Source organism: Fistularia commersonii, chromosome 8 (genome assembly GCF_037954325.1).
Source record: "Fistularia commersonii isolate RoL2024-O1a breed Wild chromosome 8, RoL_Fcom_v1.0, whole genome shotgun sequence".
NCBI lineage: Eukaryota > Metazoa > Chordata > Actinopteri > Syngnathiformes > Fistulariidae > Fistularia > Fistularia commersonii.
Genome location: NC_141291.1, coordinates 12,876,092 through 12,898,117, shown reverse-complemented (window position 1 = coordinate 12,898,117; position 22,026 = coordinate 12,876,092). Strand labels below are relative to the sequence as shown.

General features: G+C 37.6%; 1 protein-coding gene across 1 annotated transcript in view; it reads right to left on the bottom strand.

The window, feature by feature from the left end:
• Nucleotides 1–355: 355 nt before the first annotated feature.
• Nucleotides 356–22,026, bottom strand: part of jph1a (junctophilin 1a) — a 28,302-nt gene continuing 6,631 nt past the window's right edge. Inside the window, exons 4-7 of the mRNA XM_086151235.1 lie at nt 10,094–10,212; nt 3,111–3,847; nt 2,853–2,949; nt 356–2,742 (exon numbers count right to left, since the gene is read on the bottom strand). Of these exons, the coding sequence (XP_086007361.1) occupies nt 2,869–2,949; nt 3,111–3,847; nt 10,094–10,212 (937 nt within the window). The 3' untranslated portion in view covers nt 356–2,742; nt 2,853–2,868. The remainder of the gene's footprint in view (nt 2,743–2,852; nt 2,950–3,110; nt 3,848–10,093; nt 10,213–22,026) is intronic.

Below are 22,026 nucleotides of genomic sequence, written 5' to 3'. Positions count from 1 at the left end.
TAATGCCTAGTGTTTTCCCTCTGGACCTTATTATTAGAAGGTCACTCTGAGGTCATCATTGCTTGGATGGTAAAAAGAGATGAGATACACAGAAGTAAACATGAGACCAGAATGTAAAACATTTAAATTACACTTTTCAGTTGAATTCTTTGCATCCATCAAATCTAATTCATTTGTTGATTTTTATCCCAATGTTTTATCAATGAGAGGTCTGCATTATGATCTTCAGTAAAAAAGATTTTAACTACACATGGATTATATTTATTTCCTTTCAAAAATAAATCACAACTGTATATTTTGATGGAGCAGCAATTGAGCAGTTGTTAGGCCATTAGACATATCACAAACCAAAGAATTTTTACAGGGCATAACATCTTTATTGTTATACACATAGATTAATCTCCAAAGACTTTGCACAAATCAATGGGGTAACATAAACCTTGAGATATCAAAAGTCTCCCACACTTCCTCATAATTTTCTAAAATACCAAAACAAATACATCTGTCTTTCACATCCCCGGATGGTACATACAGTACAACCAATTAGAAATAAAGTACTTTTTTCACTGTCAAACATTATCATGTGTGTATTAACTTACCAATTACAAACAAGTTATATTCATTGTCAAAATACAGGTGTGCAAATTGTTAGAAAAATACCAACTCATACCAGATTCTGGATTGTGCTCTGTAAAAATCCTTACAAATAGTATATAATAATCTATATATAAATGTCTCCAACATGCAGTTTTGCATTTCAAAAACATCCCATGAACAGGCTGTTCTGTTAAACCCTCCAGAGCTCAGGTCTTTACCATGCTCATGGGAAGATAGATAAAACAATAAAAGGGGGTGAAATAAAGAAAGGGAAAAGAATAATTGATGATGCTCAATGTTATGGCAGCTGTCAGCCATACATTGTCATGAATGATTAATTTATCGTACTCTTTCACTGTCTATTCCAGATTCTATAACACTTTTTGGCAATTATTTGAGCAGTTTGCAAACATTTAAGTAGCTGAAGCATTCTCCAAATGTAATATGCTGCACATTTTGATAACAAACAACACTGTATTGTCAAGTTGAACTTAGAACCTATTTGCAGCAATAAATCTGTTTTAAAGCCCTTTGTGTGATGACCAGTGTACAAATACACATGTTGTACAACAAGTAATAAATCCATGTAGCGATGACATTAAATGTCAACCATATAAATAACAACTTTAAAAATCAAAGAAATTCATGCCATACCAGCAACAAAGACTACAAATAGCACATGGCGCAAGTTAAAAGCATGATTCAGGTGATGACAGCACTCAGAATATCTCCCACATTACAAAATTAAGACAAGGATGGCATCTCTTTCCCTCCCCCCCTTCCTCATCTTTTCTGAGGTAAACAGTAGTACTGTTAAAGACTTTAAAGGCATCTCTCTGTCCCCTAATGCCACATTACCCATGGCCTTAACCTGAATAAATTCAATACCAACTCCCACTGTCCACTTGACTGTTCAGATCCAGTCGCATAGGCATGCAAGCACTGTTGGACCTACAGAAGCAGCAATGTGAACGGTGTCATATTGGTAAATTGAAACAATGAAAAGGAGAATACAGTGAGGAAATTCAAGCAACATGGTCTAGGCATGTGTTGCAATACAATTCAATAATTTCTTTTTGATTTAATAAATAATATAAGACATTTGTTACTCCCTTCTCACATTAATAGTTGGCTTTTATATGTGAACTTCCTTTTCTGACAAACCAGCTATCAATCAACACTGTTAATTCAGTCTGTTCAAATATTTGACAAGTTTGACAAAATAAATGGAACTCAAGATTTTTAACGGTACTAGCCTCTTTTTGGCAAAATATACGATCAGCTCTCTAGAAAAAACAAACAAACAAAAACATATTGCACTTTCAGTAACATGAATGTGTAATATCAAATTACCACTCAACTGTGACAAATTTCCAAATAAAAGGGAAAAAGAAATATATTCAATTATTCTAAGAAGAGAAGGTAACCAATATGAAGAGAACAATAAACAAATAACTACAGTAAAACAAACAAACAAACAAACAAACATACATACAGACAAACAAACAAATACAAAATGTTAAAACTGTACCATGCTAGAATGGACACAGCTTACAGTATGAAAGCTGTAGTTATGATTGGGTTAACAGAGTAAGACTGGCTCATGACCATGCTAGCACTGACTGCTGGCGACAGTCGGGCCCAGTTTCCTGTTGCGTGAACCCCAGAAAATGCACCGAACACTTGAGCATACTCACAATACAATTCTCCCAGGGCTGCTGGGATCATCCTCTTCTCATCAAAACATTGGATGGCAAAATAGAAAGGCAGCTGTTTGCTCCCGTCATCTGAAAGTGCATCTCAACTCCTTTCCAGCAAAGACCGTCAACCCATCACCGTCCCTGCCAATGCAGCAGAGGTGGGGTGCGAAGACCAGTGCTTTGCTCAGCACACATGAGGGTTTCAATTACTGCTTTTTTCAGACTATGTATGATAGGTTGCATTTTTAAACTTTTTGTCACTAAACACAGCATTTGAGCTTTAAAAAGCCAAAGGAGTGCTGATTCATCGGGCTGGCATCAACATGGCCTGTGGCAGGTTGTTGGTAGTGAGCCTTCCTCGGGATTCTCTTCAGTGGCTGTCCCAATGGCGCCCTGTTCATTTCTCAAGGCCGTCTATGCAACTTTACCAGTTGCTATGGATTTACTGCGATGAAAACAATTTTGTCGAGATTTAATTATTGTCCGTTGCTGTAGTCACATCCTTAAACACATGCATTTGTCAGCTTTTTCTTTGCATTAGATTGATGAACTTACCTGGACCACAGCATCATCATGTCAGAAAATGGACAAATATAATTGCAAGGCCAATATTCAACAGCATTACCATAGCAACAAGGATGGAGTTGGGACCCTGCAAAAGATATAACAAAAGAATATCACACATCAGCCTACAGCAAGATTAAAAAAGCTGTCATACTTATGTGGTCCTCAAGTCACAGTTTTCAAAATTATTTCATAATGACATCCAGGCCGGCAGCAGTGAAGACTCCCTACCCCAACTCTTCTACTTACTGTTTCCTCCATGCTTTCTGTAAGCTCCATACTGGCTTTCTTCGTGTCTGCAAGGCTCTTTGGCTTTAGAGAATCCTGCTTCCTGAGTTTTGGATCGCTCTTGTTCTCTCGCATGGAGGCTGGTTTGGGAGTAGGCGTACTAAAGGATCTTGGTTGTGGCGGCATACGTGCCAGGTCCATGGCACTGGGCTCTTCCTCTAAATCCTCCTCAGGGTCTGGGGGTGGAGGTACCCTTGTTGGTGCTTTGACATAATAACTATGGTACTCCGTGTGGAGCTGACCGTTGACCGGGACTGTAGGTGGCTGTGGAGGTGGTGCCGATGATGGAACAGGCTGCTGAATTTTTGCAGGTTTAGGGGGAGCCCCAAGATGCATATTTGAACCTTTGGGGCCATCGGTGACTGACAGCTTTTCTTCCTTGCTCAACTTTCTACTTGGACGCTCTTCTTTGCTGGCTCTATGACTTGACTTCTCTTCCTTACTTGATTTACGGGAAGGTTTTTCTTCTTTGCTGGTTTTGCGGCTGGTACTGTTGGCGAGATGACCTTTCTTCTTGCTGGAGTGAGGCGTGGGGGGAGGTGTGCCTCCTGGACTGTTGACTGGGGAGTGGGGAGGAGTGGTACCTTTGCGGTAAAAGTGGGGAGAATCTTTTGGTGAGCTTGAGGTGTCCTTCTTTTCAATATGGACCTCTTTAATCTCCACAGGCTCTTTCATTTGCTGCTTAACATAGTCAGGTCCTGCAGAGGTGAAACAGGTGGCACGTTGACTTTATGACTCACATGGCTGGTTGCCAGAAGACATCATCATTGTTAAAGAGAGAGGTTGTATATAAATATATATTATTTACCACCCTCATCCGTGCAATATTTGTATTTATATTTATATTTACTGCAAAAGGCATTCCTTTTTACGCTATTTTTCTTCTTTTTCTATTTATTTATTCCTTTTCATACTTTTTATTCTTTTTATATCTTGTATTGTATTGTATATTCTGCAAATAGTTTTCTGTACCAACATCTTTTATGTGCATTCTCTTCTGTCTACAATGCATGTTGAGACAATTGAATTTCCCTGTTGCGGAATCAATAAAGTCTATCTTATTCTATCTTATCTTAAAAGCCTAAAACTTGCTTTTCTCAGAAACATATGCAGTTTAACTTGTGGGCCCACAACCATTTGAGTTTATGGTCATGAACGAATATAGTTCAGCAATGACATTGGAAATAAAAAAATCGCAACTCCCTCCCCCCCGAGAATATCAATGTGCTAGATTCAAAACAGGCTTACAGGCTTACTTGAAAGGATAGTTAAAGTTTCAAATCAAATATTCATGAATCAACATTATACATGCAGTAATGCCGAGGCAGAAATTAAGACAGTGGGGATATGATTTATGTAGGGTCACACAGCTTTCCACAAAGCAAGCATCCTCTGCAGACTCCTCCTATCATCAGTCATTCTCTTTTATCTGTGTATTGCTTTCCTGGAAAGTCCCTTGTCATGTTAATTGTCACTGAATCCAACAAAGCTGAAAAGATAAAGAAACTCCACCCTGAGGTGGAGTTTCTTTGTTTATTCTGGGCTTTGAGTTTCACAGGAACATATATCCTTTCTCATAATTTATATTCCATGGTTAGTGGGCACAGAAAGTCATGAATTTTATGATTTTTTTCAATATTTGAATCATATTTTGTATTGATGTAAGTAGACAGGCTGAATATGAATGTGAATCCTTAGCACATTTAAAGGAATAGATTAAATTTTTTGTATTTGGCTGTATTATACCAACTAAGAAAATACAATACTGCTTTTTACCAAGGCAATATTAAAAAGATATACAATATTAAGGAAAAAATAGTCAAAAAGATGTTGAAAACTGGCAACTGATTAATTGCAAAAACTTTAAAACTATCTTCGGCAGTTCATTCCTTGGTGTTAAAATAGTAGATACTATATTAGAATGGGTTTCATGCTAAAGCTTTTAGTACTGAGCATTGGGTTGGAAAATGGGTTAATCCTAAGGATCAATCAAATGGATTTAACAGTCCTTTCTTACACACATGCAATGAAGGAACAATTATGCTTCCATCTAATCCATGTCAGCATAAACTGACTTATTGTGGAATCGCTAAGGCTTCAGTGTTCATAAGCCCAAGTATTTTACGGCTGCATGGGATTCCTAGTTTTTTTTCATAAGTGCCACAACCAGTAAGACCCACTACAAAGAGATGGCAGACATTTGAACATCTGTGGGCTTAATATATCTGCTGAGCTTAATTTCACACCATAACTCAATAAGAGTGAGGGCTTCATGTACAGGCCTGAGCAGTTTCAATTTGTTTGGGTACAGATTCCTCTGAGGGGGTTCCAGGCATTTTCTGGATGGTTCTCAGCAATAAAATGGCCTTGCCTCATAATCATGTACAAAAGCAGTGCTTGCAGGCGATCCTGTTTTACTAAATGCTCTAACCCTATTAAATTCCAATAGTTGCGAGATTTTTATTTTGTCAGATTTAGAATTAAGTTTTACTTTATCATTGTCCTGTAAATGTATCTTTATTTCAAAATTCGGATAAACCCCTGGCCTGTCTAAATTTACTGCAAGAAATTATGGCCATGTCAGCATGTCAATATAAAGGCATCCAAAATGCCTTACAATTGACATCTAACTATGTTGCTTTATTTTTACATTTTTTTTTATATATATATTTTTTTTTTCTCCTCATTTTGAGCATTAGAGGATATTTTACTTAAAACTAAAGTTCCAGTTGAGCATCTTAAAGTGATGCAACATGCAAGCTCCAGTTTTGTACCTGGTCAGCTCAGTTATACAAAAATGGGGTTCCAGAGCTTGGAGTAGGTTTCGAAGAAACATCTCCCTATTTTATTTTTCAAAAGTCAGTATTTAACTTTTGGTTCTAGCTAAAAATCTAGATAGTGTTGTCATAGAATATGTGTAATGCAAAGATAAAATACTGGTTATTCAGTTGGTTTTATAAATGGTAGGTACTTCACAATCGTTTTCCTCTGACTTCATAGCATTGTTATCCTTTTTCAAGCTGTGGTAACCAATTCTGTTCATGTTAATCCACAGCATATTCTTTAACTGCACTTTTAGCAAACCATACATTCAAAAACATGTGTGCCCACACAGCACACATGCACTCATCTTATACTTGCACAAATCTGTTGAATGTCAGATTAACCCCTACTGACCTTAATGACATGCTCAGCAGTAATGTATCCCACTGACATATTGGGCTACATGTGTGAATTGCACACACACATGCATAGTTCATATGTCAAATGCCATCCAACATTTTTAGCTAAAAGGCAAGGATTCCTGTCTACCTGCAATAGTAACATGGCAAAAACTTGGTAATGGAAGAGCAAGACAGAAGGAAATTCGATTAATTGATTTTTTTTTAAAAATAAAAATTCCCAGTAGTAATGGTTCAGCAAGATTTCATCTTCGGATATTGATGTATATTTTTCTTAATAAATAGGAGAGCATTCCATTACATGAGATAATCAGCATATTCTGAATATTGTTACGTCTAAGGTAGATGATTCAATTTGAAGCTTTTGCTTTTGTTGTTCTTCCTCCTACTCACATTGCCAGATGGGAAGTGGGAGATGTAATTAATTGTTTGGCTGTGTATGTCAACTGCTCTTATGTACATAGAGCACACGGCTGAAAACACTTTCAAAAATGTATTCACCAGGTGAACTCACTGTACTCAAAGAGGCAAACAGCAACATTAGGATTACAAGTGAGTATACTTTGTTTTCCTCAAAGTCATTAAAAGTTGCAGAATAACTTTCATTGACCGTGATATCATCATGCGAGTTTTTCACGACACCTGGTGTTATGAATATAAAACAGCATCTGTGCATTTTAACTTTGTGATCGTGACAAGTCCAGGCTTTCGTGGTTCTGATGGTGCCAAATGCACCTTGACTGGGTCAAACAGGGTGTAGTGGTGGGATCCCTGCGGGGCCCCTGCCCCCAGTGACTGGCTGAAGGAAGGGACAGCTGCTCTGCGTCAGCACTGGATAGGGGATGCCAAACTCCTCTCAGTGCATAAGGATCTCAGCTATGTCTCCCTGAGACCCCAGTTTGCACACACTGGTCACAAATAGCCCAATTAACGTCACACGACTGACCACACCCATTGAACCCTCGGTGCTCCCCTCCAGGGTGCTGTGTGTGAACCAATCATAAAGGTCATGGTCCTGTTCCCTGTAACCCTCTCTTCCCTTTTGAAGTACACACTCCCAATCTTGGTGATAATCTGCTATGAGCCTGAAATGTCAATTACAAACAACAAGGGGTTTAGACCCCTGGTTGCTACCCAAGGGAACTTATTAGCTGAGGGATAGAGGTAAGTGAGAATATTTCCACAACATAGGTACACATTTAGGAAGCAATGCAGATTAATTTGAAGATGTCAAAGTTCATTTTGATGTGGAGTACTCACACCCACTGCTGTTCTGCTATGACATTGGAAGGCAATGTGATAATGGAAGCAAAAAATGTCATTACATTTTTTTCAAAAAGAAACAATTAATAACTGTTAATATGTTTAATTAATGCCTCTTTTGTGAAGTAGCTGAAAATAGAAGAATATAATTACGTGCAAACATGATCTGACCCAAAGGGAAAACCAGAACCAATAGTGAAGAATGCTATGACTGATTCACACAACTATCCATTATTTGTTAAGGAATATGAGTCATAGAGTACAAGAAAAAAATAGCAATTCAGGTCCCTTTTTATCCATGTGACCGTCCAAAATTATGCAACTGTGATATTGTCCTATGCTATATATCATTATGACATCATCCACTTTCTCATTCATGATCTGACTTATAAGGCAAGGACATTCACTGCACAGACTTGCCAAGCATGACCACTGGTTTCCACAACACAAACAAGCCGCACTGCTTTTGGCTGACCATTTCTGTGGCTTAGTGAAGGGACATGCTTCAATGAGTCCATTGTCATACTGTTTGTCACTCACAGTTTTGTGGGCCTTTTGGTGAAGACCCAAGGTCAGCTAGCTCATAGTCCTAAATATACTACGAACAGTGGGAGGAACAAGTATCATTGGTAGATATCTAATAATATAAATAAGAGAAGCACAGAATGTATGATCTGGCACTTTTGAATAATCATGTATTTGAAAATTACTTTTGTATCCAAGTGACAAGTGCAATAAACAGTTATTTTTACACCTACAAAATACAAATAAAAAATACAAAATCTTATTTCATTTCTACAAAGGTCACATATTAAAAGACACTTTAACCAAATGCCCTATACATCTGTTTAAACTAAACCACACTGGATTAAGGAACAACAAGTAAATAAATATAATAAAAAAGATATGTGTGAATGTATCCCTATTTGCAATAGTCCTCTGCTTGGCCTTATGTTCCCTACTGTATCTTATCTCACCTAATGCCTGTTACACCCTTCAGTAATCATGTATTATATCAATTGTTGTCCAGCACTGGAACACTGTGTCTTGAAAATAACCTTAGCAGAATTAAATCAAGGCCCTTGATACTGTAAGTTGCTATATAGAATCCCAGTGTGCTGATTTAACCTCTGAGATGAAAGATGAGAGCGTCTTAGAAGAGCTGGAGACGTTAGTTTTTAATTGACCTCCCTCCCACCACCACCATGGTGGAAACTACAACAAAGTAGATTCATACATAATTTCCAATGTAAATTTAGGAAATGTTTTTCATACTCATTCAGTATTTATTTCTTTTAAATAATGTTTCAGCTCTTAAGCCAGAATCTGTTAGGTTTTTTCTTAAAATAAATGGATTTCGACTGTTTCCACAGGAAAAAAAACCAACAAACAAAAAACCCGTACTTTTAGAAATGGTAATGGTACAAATTTTAGCAAGTATCAGAGCTGTTAGAACTGGACTTTGAGAGCAAAGACAAGCCTTCTATCTGGAATACAGCACCATGCTTGAAGCAGGCTCTGCTTTGTTTTACCACAAATACAGACCCCCATTGTGGTGTTGGAAATCGTTGTCAATACCTCCAGTATTCCATTACAGTCCCCAAACACAACGTACTTTCTTCCTCTAAGAACAAACTCATTACAAACTAACACAGAAACTGTGTAAGATATAAAACATTCATGATTTGTAATCATTCAAACAAAGCATTAAATCTCTTTCCTGTTACACTTTTCTCCAAGATGTCAATTTTTGTAAAGAAATTCAAGGTCATTTCCCATGACAAGAAGATTTCAACAAGAATTCACCATGACCTGGATGACTGAGAACCTCCACAGACATTCCTTATTATAAATTTAAAACCTCTTGCAACCCAGAAGCTTCATTTGAGGAGATTTTAAGATTTTCAAGTTCTCTAGCCAGGCACTTCACTGTACTTCATTTCAATTTACTGTACTTGTAGATATAGATGTTTTTTGCTTTTAGAAAGGGAAATAAAAAACTTTATTGTCATCGTAGAGTGCAATCTAACAAAATGAAGGTGCATCTTCAGGCTGTGTTTGTCATAGACTTTATTTAACCAGAAAGTAAAGAAAAAAGGTAAATTGAATAGTAGTGACATATTGTCCTGATTTCACATATTTTGGAGGAATACTGTTTATTAGGGTAGCAATATATTGCTCGAGTAAAGTGAACCCCCCAAAGTCGTCAACTTTTTTGCACATTTGTCTTTAATCTTCATTAATATTTATAGTTTATTTATATATTTGCATGCTAATCCAAAACAAAATTAGTTATAACAACCTGCAGTGCTAATTTGGCTGTACCCAGTTATGGATGCTGGGACTCTATCTTAGGTCTCAGGAGGTGTTAAGTTATGATTCTGAACCTTGCTAAGGTAATGTGATGACCACACTTCATATCAACACATTAAATATGAGCATGCGTTACAATATGAATATGTGAATTGATAAGCATTGACGATTATTCTTAAGAATTACCTGGTTGATAGAAGTTTGGAGAGAGCTCCCTTGCAACCGCCCTGGCAATTTCTGAGTCATGCATGGCTGAGATAGCAGCCTGGTCTGCGGCCTCACTTTTTGTGCGGGCATGAGCTGTTCTGGAGAAACAAAAGGAGAAAACATTGTAACTTACAAATGAAGAATGGAACAGTAAAGCTGATTATTCCTAGTATAAAGAGAGAGACGAAAATACAGTACACTGTGAAATGCATAAAACCTAACTTTTCCCTTATTTCCAGAGAGTTCAGAGATATTGTCTATTACACTTCCAATCTCTTTATAATCTATTTCCTCTTTCTAATATGCTCCTCCCAACTGACCCCCCATCATTCCCACTCTTTCCTCATCTTCGAGATGCATCCCTCTTGGGGACAACATTACACCTCCCCTTTTGCTTCAATCTCAAATCCAAATCCTGATTTTCCAAATGGAGCTCAGCCATATCCAAGCAAGACCTTAATCCAGCCTGGGGTGCTGTGCTACTGCTCGACCACACACACACACACACACACACACACACACACACACACACACACACACACACACACACACACACACACACACACACACACACACACAACACACACACACACACACACACACACACACACACACACACACACACACACATGCAATCCCACCCACGAGCATGCACACTAGCATGCACAGATATGGTGAATTGATTCAAACAATACACGGGGTACAAACTTTCTTATTTCCTTATACACAATATTATGAAGTGCTCCTACTTGATAGCATCAGGATCAAAAGAAAAAACAACCCCAAAATGTCTCCCACCACAATGATGACAATACATTACACTTGTACGTTAAGCTAAAACCATCCCATGAACCAAGATCAATTCCACATCTGCTGTACTATGGTGATACTCGGAAATCAAAAGGCAGACAAGTAACATTTTGGGATCAATGTGAGCTTAGCATTAGCACTGAGAGGTATTATGGGAGTGTACCATGGTGAGGCAGACAGAAGCCATGAGATGACCTGCTTAACAAATCCCTTATAACTCCAGCAAGAGATACTATGTGTACTCATGCATGTGCACATGACATTTAATATAATGAGCATGACCATTTGAAAACATCTTTGCACCCATGAGGAAGGCTATTTCCCTGAGTGATCATCAACTTTTAAACAAAAAAGAACTAATTATGAAACAAGTGATTCATCGGGCAAATCCAGTGGATTAGTGAGAGCAATTGTTTGAAGAGATACAGTGAGAGTGGAGCCTTCTCATTAAATGCTCATACATGCCAGTGGAACATGGAATGCTAGGATACAGATGAGAGCTTCAAGTATTTCTCCATGTATTGACAGCTGTGCCTGCTGCACTGCTTAACCTCGAACATCCATCTTTCTCTCCCCCTCTCTTTCACCACTCCTCTTTCAATCAATATTTTTTTTAATTTTTTTCCCTTAATTTGTGTCTTGACATTGCATCTTGTCAACCCTTTGCATCCCTTCTCCCTCTGTGTTTCGAATGACCCCTTAAAAACATGCCTCTAATTCAGACGTCTTTAGAATCTGTGGTGTCCTGTTTTTGATGGGCTGGGACAGTGTCTTATTAAAATGCATGAAGGTCCATATGCTGGAAGGAGAGACAGATCATTTCCTTCTAGAAATAAGTTCATGCATCAAACAGACGGAAAGGATGCACTAAAGACTGTGTTTCAATGATCAGCTGGAAATTCACAAAAATGAATAATTCAAAAAGGATTTCACAGCATCTTTTTCACAAGCACCTTGACAGATTTAATTTCTATTTTTAAAGCACAAACATGTGGTATTTACCCTGATGTGGCTACACGCAAGTATGCATTCCACATCACCATCATAGACCAGCAATAAAGCATTCCAGTTACTTCACAGCAGCTCAACGTTTGTTGTAGACATGCCACATGCGAATCCACAAGGACATACATGCATCTATTTCTGAAATGTGTGAAACATGCTGCCAAGTGAAAGGAGGAATGAATGCGTCATGAATGTATGCAGCATGTCCACAAGATATCTTTAGGCCCTTAACAGTTCCCGTTAGGTAAGTGGTCACAGAGTCACGGCCGCATACAGGAAGTGATGCCGACTGTTCCCAGACAGAATGTCTGGTGGTGGGATGTGACAGGCAGAAAAGGATGGGAGTTAAGGTGTGACAGTGCAAGAGGGACAAGAGGAGCGTTAAAAGGGAAGGTGAGAAAACATTCGGATCAGAGAGATGATCGCAGTCTTTAGTATTAGCTGTCCCCAACATTGTTCAATATCATTTTACACTTTTAAGGACTGTCAACAGTGCAAGGACAGTTGTACCTACCACAACTAGATTTAAGTCCATGTGGAGGTCATCGGGTTGTAAACATTATCTCCTTCACAGTTGATATAGAGTATACAATTAAAAGGACAAAAATCCTCCCAAGTTGAATCCTGGTAACTGTTTGCTTTCTACACCACAAAGGATGCTGTCTTAATGATGTGCACCACTAGCCTCTGACGAGCTGCTCAAACGTAGGAGAAATTGTAAATCTCGTGTAAGCAGAAAATTGATTTGCCTTACATTCAGTTCTGTCTTTTTCAACTCCAGAACAAGTCGGTCATCCCTAATTGTGCAGCAACATGTCTGTGGGGATTCTTCGTCATCCTGGTCGTGGTGAATTCTGCAACTGGACTTGAATTTCTTCAGTTGAAGATGTTTCACCCCTCATTCAAGAGGCTTCTTCAAGTCCAGTTGCAGAATTCACCATGACCTGGATGGCTGAGAAACTCTACAAACTTACATTCAATGTTGGCTTTGTGTTCTTAAAGTGACACTTTTAAATGTTAAAATGCAAATTTGAATTTGAATAACAGCTAAATCTGTTTTGGATTAGCTTTATAAAGGATTCCTCAGTATTTGCAACTGGATGGCAGAAACTGCAGCAGAGTCCGTTGCTGGAGCTGTTGCCTTCCTTTTATTTTCTGGATGTCTGAATACGCATCACACTGCTTGAGGCCCTGCTTGGACTGCTGGACAGAGATGGACTCATGTAGTAAGATTACAGATTTTCAAATGGGAGTCTCTATTGGAATGACAGAAATATCTGTGTTGTGTTGACAGGGAACATTTGCTCTTCACTGAGACTAGATACAGTTCTTTTGTTTTTCGTCATGAAACATAGCCCCAAAGCAAAGAAATCACCATACACAATGAATTATATGTTGATATGGGCAGCTCATCAAATTATCAGGGGGGCAGAGAGTATGAACTGTGTCATCTAGCCATGAAAGAATCAGCTATGGCCACTAGGTACCAGCTAGTTAGCCTTCATTAAGGGTCATTTGTGTGTGCGAATCACAAATGTAATGTTAATAGTGCATAAAATCCTCGGGTAGATATCTGACTAAATGCTCTGACTCATGTATAGTTTCAGGCAGGATTATTATGTAAGAAAAACACTTGACTTCAAACTAATAAAATGAAATTGCTGAAGGATGAAAAAAGAAAACTGCAGGGCTAGCAGTGCTAGCTGACAAGAAATATATTCATTGTTGACATTTATTGTATATTTGATAGATTCAATGTATAATGTGTTGTTAGAAAACTGTATGCATGATTGTAAATCATTTTTTAAATGATCAAACATCTTTTAGTTGACAGATATGTCTTAAGCCTCCTACTCTGGGTATGTTTGCTCTGGAATGTAACACAACACCTGTTCTTGTGTGAATTTTGGTACAGCAAGCTTTCCTGCCTTTTTGTGCGACAGAGATGGTTCCACACATGCAAACATTTGAGCTCCTTCTTTAAAGACACAAGATCTGAAAGGTGATACTGATGAAGGTCTGGTGAAATGATTTTTTTCAGATGTGTTGGTGTGGATGGGGAAAATGTATTGAAAAATGTTGACCCGGTTACACATTTACAGTTTTTGGCAAGGTGGCTAAGGATGTTATGTGTCTCTATGTCTGATTTTCCTTGGGTTTCCCCTTGTGTCTTATCAAAAATTATTATTTTGTAAATTTTCATCAAAAAAGTTATTTTTTTCATAAATGTCCAAAAATGATATCTATTGACAGCAAAATTGATTTTAAATAAAATATTTTAATATGTGTTTAAAAATCAGGAGCCATTGTTGAATTCACTGTACTGTATGTGCTCTCCAGGTGAAGCTCAATCATTTACATAACTTATATATTTGCAAAGAAAGTGGTTTGAGTCAAACTAAAGCTGCTGATATCTAATAAAAATATTAAATGTTCGAAAATAATCTTATAGGATTTATTCTCCTTTTTTTGCATTGGTTCAGTCTCCAATTTTTTGAAATATAAATCTGTTTCACACATGATATATTCGCCCTCCAGCATTTGTAAATACAGGAGACAAAAATAGAGGACAAAAAGGATAAATACATGTATAAATACTTTCTGCAATCACATGGCTTTCACATAATGGGAATCTGAATCGATTATGTATGTTAACTAAATATAAATAAAAAATACAAAATTACCTTAAACTGTATTAAAAATGTTCAAAATAACATAATATTAACTGAAAATGTATTAAGATATAAATGCAGCTCTGCTGCAAAGTCTTTTACAAGTGGAATTCAACTAAACCTCACTGTGGCTTTTCCTTGCATATGTGTATTTTTCCATACCTATGCAGATATTGTGACACATATTCATATCAGATGAAGAATATTTGAAGAGTGGGTTTTTCATTAATTTCCATGTCAGCAAGCCTTAGAATATATGGGAATGTTCAAAGATGGAAAGGCGATAGTGAGACAGATAGACAGATTACTGTTCCAAAGACTCCTGGGTATTTGAACCTGCTGAGGTATGTATCTCAGCTTCTCCAATTTTACTGTAGGGTTAAATTTCAGACCCCGGCTCTCATAGAGCTGAATGTATCCTCCTTTAACGTTGATCATACCTCCTTCTGCAAAATATAGTACAAGTGTTTCTTTATATAAATGCTTGTTTATGTGACTCCGCCATGTGAATGTGTGTTGCGTGTGCACGTTCCTAAATGAAGTTCCAGTCCATCACTCTTCAGGCTATGTCCTATTTGAGGATACGCCCTCACATATGCTGACACAGTTTTGCACCCCTTTTGCTTCTTCTCAGATGCTCCCCTCCCCTTTTTCTTTTTCTCATCTTCTCTCCGTCACTCATGCCCCCTCCCCCCCAAGAAAGGCCTGGTGACTGGAATGCTGACTGGTACAATGTATAATAGGATAGAAGATAAATCTTGACCTTAGCAGACATTAGGACTCAAGAATCATTCTATAAGCTTCATCACTACCTATCATCAGCAATGACCAGGTAGAAAACTGCTACCGAGGAGCTTGGGTTGTAATATTATTTAGAAATTGTCTAAATACATTATCCAACAAGCTGGTATGAGAGTAGCATAAACTGCAGGACATGCCCGAACTCCAACACAAGAACAAATGAGCACTTATTTGTGTATATATCTATTACAGCCATATAGGCCTGCTTGTGAATTCTTTCTGGTAATGACTCAGGCTTACGAATGCATGACTAACACCATCAGTGTTTTGCTAGAAACCAACTCAGAAATTATTCAGGAATTATTTTGGCTGAGATCTGGGTTCATATACAGAGGGATGCAGGAGTGGGGACAGTGGTTACTGACAATGAGGCATTAAAGAGAGGCAAAGTGACGGTTACGATGAGGTAAGCAAACTTCATCCTAAAGGGAGAGCCATAATGCTGTATGATGAGAATATTCATGCATGGGCAAGGCAAAGGGTTTAAACTGGCTGTACATCTCCAGAAATTCAAAGAGGTTGTCTGTGGCTTTTAGATTTTTTTTTGCTTTCTTTCTTTGTTAAGTAGAGACAGAGGTGTATTAACATGTTCAATGAAGACATAGCATTACTGTCTAAAAATCCCCTAATCCCGTCTGATCCTTTGAGTGAAGATACAAAATAATTTTATTAACACGTAATTCAGAGATGAAAGGTTTATGCCGTGCATAATTAACCCAGCATTATACACAGACAGAGCTAAATATCACTGTCTATTGAATTATTGCAGCAGGGGTGTCAAAGTAATAAAACCATTTGCAGATTTGAAAACACAAGTCTGGGGACAGTGCAGGAACCTACTAGAAGGCAAAAGAAAACATTGTGCCACATTTTCCTGAGAGATTCATAAAGCAGTCTATTTCAGTCACTGGCTAACGAGTGAAAAGAATAAAAAAAAAAAAACACTGTTATTTAAAAAGGTTAAGTAGCAGTAAACAAAAACCATATCTGCCTAAAATAAGGGTCTTCATACACATATGTGGTTATGATGAGCAAACTACAAGATATTAACAAATGCAACTCTTGATACAAATAGCTTTTTGAGCCATAATGAATAAATGAAAATAAAAATAAAGCCATTGAAATAACACATACATATTTAAGGTTAATTTATTGCCACTGTTTACAGATTGATCTCACAATGCATGCTAATATGACATTTGGCTATATCAACTATCTTCAGCATTTATTTCTTTGTATTTTGTTCTGTGTTTAGTCATGTTATGTGTTAATACTGTAATATTCCTGGATTTCTGCACTGTAGAAAACTTATATGAGAAAGGGTCAACATAAAAAAAGCTTATTATCTTTGCTGTGTTAAGAATTTATGTTTATTGCTGTTCAGGATAATTGGGACTACGTTTTTCAAATCCTGTATTAAACAATTACTAAATGCCCCTTATTAATTTGCAATCATTTCTGTCTCAACTCAAACACTGAGCATGTTTAATAAATTTAAAAATCATTAGAAATGGATTGTCATTCAACCCAATTTCTGTGAAAAAGGGATGATTTAAGCAGAGTTCTGGAGTGATGTTGTTTGGCATATACTTTTCCATATCAAGATTTGCAGTGCTGATCTGTACTCTCTGTCTACATGAACAATTATTAAGGACAAATGAGTATTTGGTATTAACTGCATACTTGCATGTGTTTGGATGTTGCATGTTAAAAGTGCTGTTATGTTCAAAGTTGCATCTTCTTAGAGCTGATATGAGTCTTCATTGGCGTGTTGAAAGAGTGACACAAAATCTCTTGCTGAGATGATCTCTCTGGTTCTGGTGAAGGGTAGTGGCAGGGGTTCATACCTCAGTGCTCACTGCTCTCTGTGTCAACACCACTCGTGAAAGATGGTCACAGCTGATACAGCTAATGACACTCCCAGGGAGGAGAATGATGGCAACTAATAGTAAAACCTACCATTTAAAAACAAGCAAACAACTAAAAAAGACTTTTATCCAGTTTCTTGAAAATGGTTTAGGTTTCCTTGACAGTTGTTGATTCAGAAAAAGTGGACAATCCACCTAAGTGCCCTGTGATCAAAAACCTTTAGGTTTTAGGTGAATTGAGGAAAAGCTATGAGTGGTGCTTTGTATTGTTTTTAAAACATCAAATTGACAAAAGTAAATTAGCTTGAACGATTCAAGAAAAAGATACAAAACAACAAAATGTTTCCCATTCATTGATTATTAGTGATACATTGACTCTTTGTAGACACTGTTACATTTTACTTGGTTTCTGACAATCAAGACCCCTACTTTGGCAACCTGTTCACTCAGGGGTAGATGACACATCAACAATACAAACACTTGCACACAGCTAACTTCACTCACTTAGCCTAGTCGTCAAGTTACAGAGCAGTACAAAATGACAGATAAAGGGTGATATGGTACTTTTCTGCTCTAATGGAGCCCATTAAAGCATTATTTCAGTTTAATTTATGGTTGACTGAAAGTATGAACAGACCCCCTTTTTAGCTTCAGAGATTATTTATAAAGTGACTAACCATGTAGAGAAGATGATTGTTAAAAATCACTTCTGATATCCCCAAAAAACGGAAGATTAAATTAACTTTTAGACCGCATTACAGACATGCAAGCAGGACTTAAACAAGGAAAGCGACAGTCCTTAATCCCTACTGGAGATCAGAAAATGAACTGTAAAAATCAGATACCCCAACAGCCATGAACTGTTTGCATCACTGCATTAATGCAATTTCAGTTGTGTTCTATTAATAAAGCCCACAAATCTATTCTGCATTTCCACATATCTTCAAGTCTCCTAAGACAAATATCCATAATGTTAAAATAACAGTGCCTCTTCACTCTGCCACTTTAAAGAGAAATCAACAAATGGCTGACATAATGATGATGGCAGTGATGCAGTATCCTTGGTAACCAACGGAGACACTTGAGGAGGCAGTCCAAACAGGCATCTGGCCCGTATTAATGAATTTGCAAATGAACAAACCCACACATCAGCCAACAATATAGATACAGTCTTAAACCCTACAGACAAAAAATAACCAACAAACCCGAATACCGAGCAGTTTGCTAGTTTTTTTTTTTTCCAAATACACTAAAATACATGATATAATGCAAAACACTGGCAGCTTAACCGCATAGCTCTACAGCTAAAACTGAACTTGTGTGAGTAAAGAGATACTGCCTTGAAACAATTTCACCTTTCTCAAATCTCCTGCAGCCTAGTGCGTGTACGTGCGCACATAAACTCAATCCTCAAAGAAAGTATGATCTTACAGTATATGTGATTACAAGAGTGGTTGCAAGCTTAAAAGAGATTCTATGTGGATAAAGCAATTCTATGAATCAACAAGAGAAGTGATAATTCCATAATCCAATCTTCAAACATCTGGAGTGAAAACGGACGAGCCGGCCAATCAGAGAAGTTGAACAGATATCAGCAGGGCACATGGTAATACCTAGAGGTTATAGCATCACACACGCACACACACACACACACACACGCACACACACACACACACACACACACACACACACACACACACACACACACACACATGCACACACACACACACGCACACACACACACACACAACATATGATGCAAACTGAAATAAACTGTATCTTTGACATTTACCAAATTACTAATTCGAATTTTCCTCAATAATTCATATTAACATGCAAACTGAGAGGAATAAGTAACAGAGGATGATGTAAATTCTATATCATTATAATAAAGTTGAGGTTGCTTTTTTAAAACACTTCCATCTTTGTTAACATTACATTTTCAACTCGGGGATTCACAGGAGAAAAGCATGTACACAAAACAACACAAACACACAAAGATACAAAGGAAACCATACTGAGTGCTTCCAGGTTAGTCCAATGTTTAACTCTCCTTTTTGGAGTTTTACTTTATTGTTTTGTGTTCTTACAAGGGACTGTACGAAAGAAGTGAAGCTGTGCTTGAACTTCTCACAGAGATGTAGATAAAATCCTGAAGAATGCGTCCATCAGTACAAGGACAACTTTTCAAAAGTTAATGATTGCAGGTGTTCTAACACATGAGTTAGCATCAAGAACATAACATTCTTGGACTCCTCATGACTCCCCCTCATGACTCCTGGCTGAGTCATCCTACTTTTTCTGAAGAAGCTACAGAACTATGTGCCATTCTCAGAGATTACAAGCCATAATCACACAGGGTAATGGCATGTTAGTGAAACCCAATCTAATCAGCATTACTTTTCATGCAGTCCAGAGCTCCTCTTGCATTACCACAACTCCTCTACTCCCACAGGAACAAAGCTTTCATACACTCAAACACTATGCCCGTAAATATAGCCCATCACATTCTACAGTGGCATGAACACACTACATTGCCTTCTTTTCACTAGGATACTGTGCAGAAATTTGAGTGTGTGCCAACTGTGGATTGATTTCTGCCAAGAAATGTCTTCCTCCACACCTATTCTTACAGTTTCCCACAAGAGAGCAAAAATATGAAAAAGGAAGACACAAGAAAGCCTTCTTCATGGGTGCGTAACATATTATACAACCAAAGGTTTCTATAGGCCATAAAAAAAATGGGGGTGGTTTTGTCAGATTAGAAAATACTATGTTAAGATCTTCAGTCTATCTTCAGGTAGATAACTTTAAAAAATGATGAAATGGCGAGGTGTAAAAGTTAACGGACTGTATGTAACCTATGATGCATGAGCAGTGGCATCAGCTACATGACTTTTCGTTTTTTAATGTACTATCTGGCAACGCCTCCAGTTATTAAGGGTATGGTCATAAATAACATGAGGCACATGTGGCTGGTTATTTTATGTGCTCAGCAGGTGAGCCGTTGATTCTGTCAGCAATAAATGTTGTGTTGGACACCATCGCATTGCCATAAATAAGATGCAGGGAGAGTGGCACATGTCAGCAATTGGCAGTCCTTCCTATAATTACTGTACGCTCCATGCCTTACCACTACTGTACACTTTGTCACTTCATAAAGGGGGAAAACTTGGCATGCTTCAGAAAGTTGTGTGATGCCACATCATAGAAAAAAAGGAATAAAAGGTAGCAAATGAGCATGTGGGGGCACCTAATGTGTAAAATTATACAGTTCTGCTTTCTCTTGAATTGAATAAGTCATCAACACTGAGATGGATTCGAACATGATGTACTAAAGGTTGGTATTATTTTGTTCACATGTTGAAACACTGATCTATAATTCTCTCCAAACGGGTAGGTGGTGAGTGGCTGAGGTCATCACGTAGCAGGTGACAAACAAACACCTCTGGACACAAACTGCACACACTTCTCTCATGCTGAATGGTGGCAGTCCCATTTCATCTCTCACATCTGGCAGTTTCCGGCATTCCCTTTAAATCTTTTCTTCACTTCTTATATGGGCACTCAAATGCACACATGCATTTGGTAGAAATGATAGTGTGAGTGAGATGGTGGGCTGCTATATCAGTGTATATATTCCTGGCTGCTGCTGATAAGACAACTGATGCCTTGCCTTATTTAGTCAGTGCTTACTGTGCTGACACACTAGCAGAGTAGCACACACGCCTAGTGTATGTGTGTGCGTGTGCGTGTGCGTGTGTGTGTGTGTGCGCAAGTATGTACTGAGTATGTAACATTCAGATTTTTTATTTTAAATTTCTTTAAATATTGAGACAAAACATTCAACCTGAATTTAGCTGAAAGAAAATGCTCAGCAATAATACATAATGAAGACTGTAGTATAGTGATAAGATAGCAAATGTAAAAGTTGACAATAAAATGTGAATTTTAATTACAACCTATTTTCACTACGTGTCACTGGACTGATTCACTTTAAGTTTTGTTTTTATGTAAAAAATGTTTTATTTGATTTTTCAATAACCCAAGATTCTCACCTGATCAAAATTTACCAGACACGTTAAGATTTTCTGTTCATTCTCTTAATTTTTGGGAAACAATATCTGTGAGCAGACATAAGTGTTGATTCCCATCAATCTATTGAATTGGTCATGGTAATCAATCAACAATTTTTTAAAGCACTTTAGTTTTGTCCCACATTCTTATTCTTTGTACAACACATGCTGATTTAACTGACCAGATCCTGCAGGGCAAAATGGACAGACGTCTCTGTGCTCTGTGCATACAGACAGCTTGTTTAACACAAATGAATCAAAAATCTATAGATATAAAAGGATTTAAAAAGAATGTAAGTGTGTATACTGACACATTTTCTTTCGTTATAGTGTCGTAAAAAATAGGTTGGGGCTGTGGTGTGATCACATTGGATTATATAGTGGAGATATTCACTCTCTCTGAGTCACAGGGTCACCTGAACTGCTGTAACAAAAACATTTCATTGGCTGAACTGCAAACGTTTTTTCCCTTATCTTATTTCACAGGCTCTCGACTCAACCACACACCCTGTCTAAAAAAAAGGCAAATATACTGCATGGAATCTGGTGGGTGTAAATCATTTTTTTTAAGAGTAAGTTGAGAAACCATGAGCAGGAGTTTTAGACAAAGATCTCGACTATACCTAATCATGTCAAATCTATATCAAATGGCTTATTGCCTACATAAAGTGATCAGCTCT